Genomic DNA, 4,286 nt, shown 5'->3' with positions numbered 1-4,286 from the left:
GCGTAATGCCCGCTTAATGGAGGAGATCATGCCGAGATTAACGGCCGCGACTTCTTCGACCCGCAAGTATAAATATCAGAAGAATCCATTGCAACAGGTACACAACACTTGGTACTCTAAACTCCAGCTACACTACTTAGACCCAGATTCCTAGCCTGACTTAGGTATCGGAGGGTCCCTTGCTCATAGCCAGGGTCTCCTTTGTCATTCTCTTGTGCAGGCTTACAGGGCTCGGAGCTAGCCACTAGAGCTCGGCTGGGGAAGCCAGATTTTTGCATCAACAGTGGGCATACCTAGCTTCTAAGCCATGTACGATAACAGACCCTCTTTCTGCCATGGTTCCTTTTTAAATGAAGGATAGTTTTGCCCAAAAATAAATAAATAAATTGGTTTAAGAACAGCATATAACTAAAAGGGAATATCGCATCCGCAAAACTTAAGTGATTTGCTTTAAGTATCTCAAAAGCAAGCATTATTGGAGAAATAACCTAAAAGACATGAGGTTATATTTAAAAATAATAATAATAATAAATAACCATTGAATTTACTACCGAATGTAACTTAATGCATAACATAACATAACTGAAACTTACAATAATTCAACCATTCAAATCAGAACCTTATTATTTGCTGGACAATGAAACTTGGCTTATACCCACAGTTTATTGGGCCACAGTTGTAGGAAGGCTGTGCAAGACCAGAGTCTCAACAGTAAGGCCAGGCCCGAACCCAAACAGCACACCCCAATCCAGTCCTTCTCCGGTCGTTGCCTTCCATTCCTCTGTGGACTTCCTCCTCATCTCATCCAAAATAAATAAGACACACGCACTAGCCATGTTCCCATACTCGCTTAGCACGTGCCTTGTGGCCCTCAACTTCTCTGTCTTTAGATTCAATTTCGCCTCCACCTGATCAAGGATCGCAGGCCCACCTGGGTGCGCTATCCAGAAGATGGAATTCCAGTCATTGATGCCGAGTGGCTCGAAGGCTTCCACTAGGCTCTTCTCGATGTTCTTTGAAATGATCCCTGGCACGTCCTTTTGCAGGTGGAATGTGAGGCCCGCCTCACCTAAGTGGCCATCGATTGCACCATCTGAATCAGGTAATATGGTTTGTGCGGCAGACACAAACTGAAAGATTGGTCGCTCAGAGGAATTAGGATCAGCCCCGATGATGACTGCAGCCGCACCGTCACCAAAGAGTGCTTGACCAACAAGGCCATCGAGGTAGGTGTCAGACGGGCCACGGAAGGTGGCGGCAGTGATCTCCGAGCACACAACAAGAACACGTGCACCAGCATTGTTCTCTGCCAAGTCTTTTGCCAGGCGAAGGACGGTGCCACCAGCAAAGCAGCCTATTTGGTACATCATGTAACGTTTGACGGATGGACGGAGGCCGAGGAGCTTAGTGAGCTGGTAGTCAGCCCCAGGCATGTCTACACCGCCCGTGGCACAGAAGACTACGTGAGTGATCTTAGATTTTGGTTGGCCCCACTCGTTGATAGCCTTGACTGCTGCCTCCTTACCTAGCTTAGGGACCTCGACAATGACTATGTCCTGACGAGCATTGAGGGTGGGGGCCATCGAAGCACACATGTCTGGATTCTCCTTGAGTATATCCTCCGTCAGGTACATGTGACGTTTGCGGATCATTGATTTATCACCTGCAAGACCAGAAACATGAGTTTGAGTTTGAGTGTAACGTAAAAATGAGTGATGATTCCCGTAACAGGAACTTTTCGAATGCAACGTAAAAATCAGTTCATCTCATTTTAGTTAAGATTAAATAAATAAAATGATATCAACTCATTTTTTATGTACTCACACATTCGCCTGAACTTCTCTTTCAGCTCTTTCATGTGTTCGCTCTTCGTGACCCTAAAGTAGTAGTCCGGGTAGTCGGCCTGCATCACCTCATTCGGTGGTGTGGCTGTGCTGATTGCCAGCACCATGGCGGGACCCTCTGCTCGTTGGGCCTTCCTGATCTCGTCGATCGACACCGTAGACATGGCTCTCAAATGCCTGCCTAGTTGTGGACTACTTTGCACTAACAATGCTCTGAAAGGTATTTTGGTTTTGGTTTGGTGAAAGGACGAAGCATTTGGGTTAGTTATATAGAAGAGGGTAGGTTGCATGGGACGTGGAAGGGACAGGACTCGGTCCTCCAAGGGGCTATGTGGAGCCCACTTTAATGTATTGTTTGACAGGGTATGAGCCTAGAATGAGACAGATCCATGGTAAAAGTGAAGTTGACTTTACTTTAAGAAAATACAAAATGAACAAGTGGGCCCTAAAATGTTCTATTCCAATCATAGTCTAGTTTAAAAATTAAAAATTTGTGTCGAAATTATTTAGGTTTGGATTTAGCTTAATTAAAAAAATAAAAAATAAAAAATTATTAGATAGAATCCCGTCCCACCCACCGTATATTTGGTCTGCTAAGAAATTGATATAGATTGTTAGCCTGTTGGGGCCCAGTATCCATGTGTCATGTTAAAAATTGTTGCCAATAAGGTGATCATCCATCACTAGACCATTTCCTTTAACTGAATATTTGCGTTGCAACAATCGGATAATTAGCATCCTCTAATCAGTTGGACTTATGGGCATCATATATCCATGGCGTGGCCCGTGGATGAATGGTCTAAATCGAACTCCATCTTAAAGCATTACTGTCATGAATCCCAAATCATTCCTAACTCAAAACTCAAAGCATTACTGTCATGAATCCCAAATCATTCCTAACTCAAAACTCAAAGCTGACCAATTCAAAACTTCAAATTACGCATGGTAAAGACAAAATTTAATCATGTCATCTCCCTCCAAAACAAAATTTTAAAAAGGATTTATTTATAAAAACATCCCTACTTTGTTTTTTTTTTTTTTAAAATAAAAATAAAACCATTTTGAAACAAATGCCTATTTTTGACATATTTAGAGGAAGCTGCTTATCTTTTGGCAGTCGTTATTGTATTACTATTTACCGTTTATGACCATATAATATGCATATGGTATGAGGACCATATTTTTTAAAGACCTAACTGCCCCCCACATATAAAATGAGGAAAAATAGGTTTTTACCATCCTATCCTCTCTCTCTCTCTCTCTCTCTCTCTCTCTCTCTCTCTCTCTCTCTCTCTCTCTCTCTCTATTGCTCGTGATCTCTCATCTCACCTCTTCCTCTCTCACAATCTCTCATCGCAGCTCTCTCTCGCGATCTATCTCCTCAGAGCTCAGAAACCAAATTAGAGCTCTTGCTCACGATCCTTCATTTCAACTCTTTCAATCTATCTCCTCAAAGCTCTAAAACCCGATTGGAGCTCCAAATAGTCAACATCCCTCAAACCTTACTCCCATTCTCTTCCTCTCACCTCGAAAGGTAAAAACCCTAACACATGTACCTGTAATGGCGTGAACGTGAATATTATATAGTCAGTTTGCACGTGCAGGGCCTATATGCTTTTGAGCACTGTCAGCATCTGTCGCTTTTGAGATTTGTAATTTTATTTATTTTTATTGTGCTTATAGGGCCCCATTGGATTTTATTCATTTTTTTAAAAAGCATAATGTGTCAGGTGCGTGGGACACAATGACTCAAGCACGCAATGGTATAATGAAGGTGGGCCCTTGGAGAAAAATGACCTATTCAAATTTAGGGATTATAATACATTAATCTCATTTTGAATTTGGAAATTTTGGTACCCTAATTTCATGTTGAATTTGGGGGTTTTGAATTTGGAAATTTTAATACCCTAATCTCAAATTGAATTTGGGGGTTTCTTAATTGTGGTTTTTGAAATTGAGAATTTTGGTACCCTACTCTCACTTCGAATTTGGGGGTTTTGAAATTGCGGATTTGGGGGACTGTGATACCGTAATTTGAGAATTGTGATACTCTAATATGCTTTTTATAACTTATATCTTATATGATGCTTCCTGTTTTAAATGTGTAACCGATATATGATTTTGAAATTGAGAATTTTACGGACTATGATACCATAATTTGGGGTTGTGATACCCTAATCTAGTTCTTGTAAGTAATATCTTAACTAATGCTTCATGCTTTTAATGTTTACAGATGTAACTCTATGCATTTCATTGGTTTCTTGTATCTGTTTTTAGTTTATGTTTGTTTGTTCTAACTGATATTTGGTATGCAATCCATGTTTGATTATTGTAACTAATATATGGTTTCTTATATATATATATATATATATATATATATATCCATATCTACCTCTTGTAACTGATACATAGTATGCAATTCATCTATGATTCTTGTATCTG

General features: G+C 40.5%; 1 protein-coding gene across 1 annotated transcript; it reads right to left on the bottom strand.

Annotated features, from left to right (window-relative positions):
• Window positions 1-662: 662 nt before the first annotated feature.
• LOC131223907 (chalcone synthase 2-like) lies at window positions 663-2,011 on the bottom strand. The gene is made up of 2 exons (XM_058219474.1): window positions 1,825-2,011; window positions 663-1,663 (listed from the first exon to the last, which is right to left on the bottom strand). Exons 1-2 carry the CDS (start codon window positions 2,006-2,008, stop codon window positions 663-665), a joined length of 1,185 nt encoding a protein of 394 aa, XP_058075457.1. The 5' UTR covers window positions 2,009-2,011.
• Window positions 2,012-4,286: the final 2,275 nt, after the last annotated feature.

This window comes from Magnolia sinica, chromosome 13 (genome assembly GCF_029962835.1).
Source record: "Magnolia sinica isolate HGM2019 chromosome 13, MsV1, whole genome shotgun sequence".
Classification (NCBI taxonomy): Eukaryota; Viridiplantae; Streptophyta; class Magnoliopsida; order Magnoliales; family Magnoliaceae; genus Magnolia; species Magnolia sinica.
Note: the sequence above shows the minus strand (reverse complement) of the source record. Positions and strands in the feature narration are given on the sequence as shown.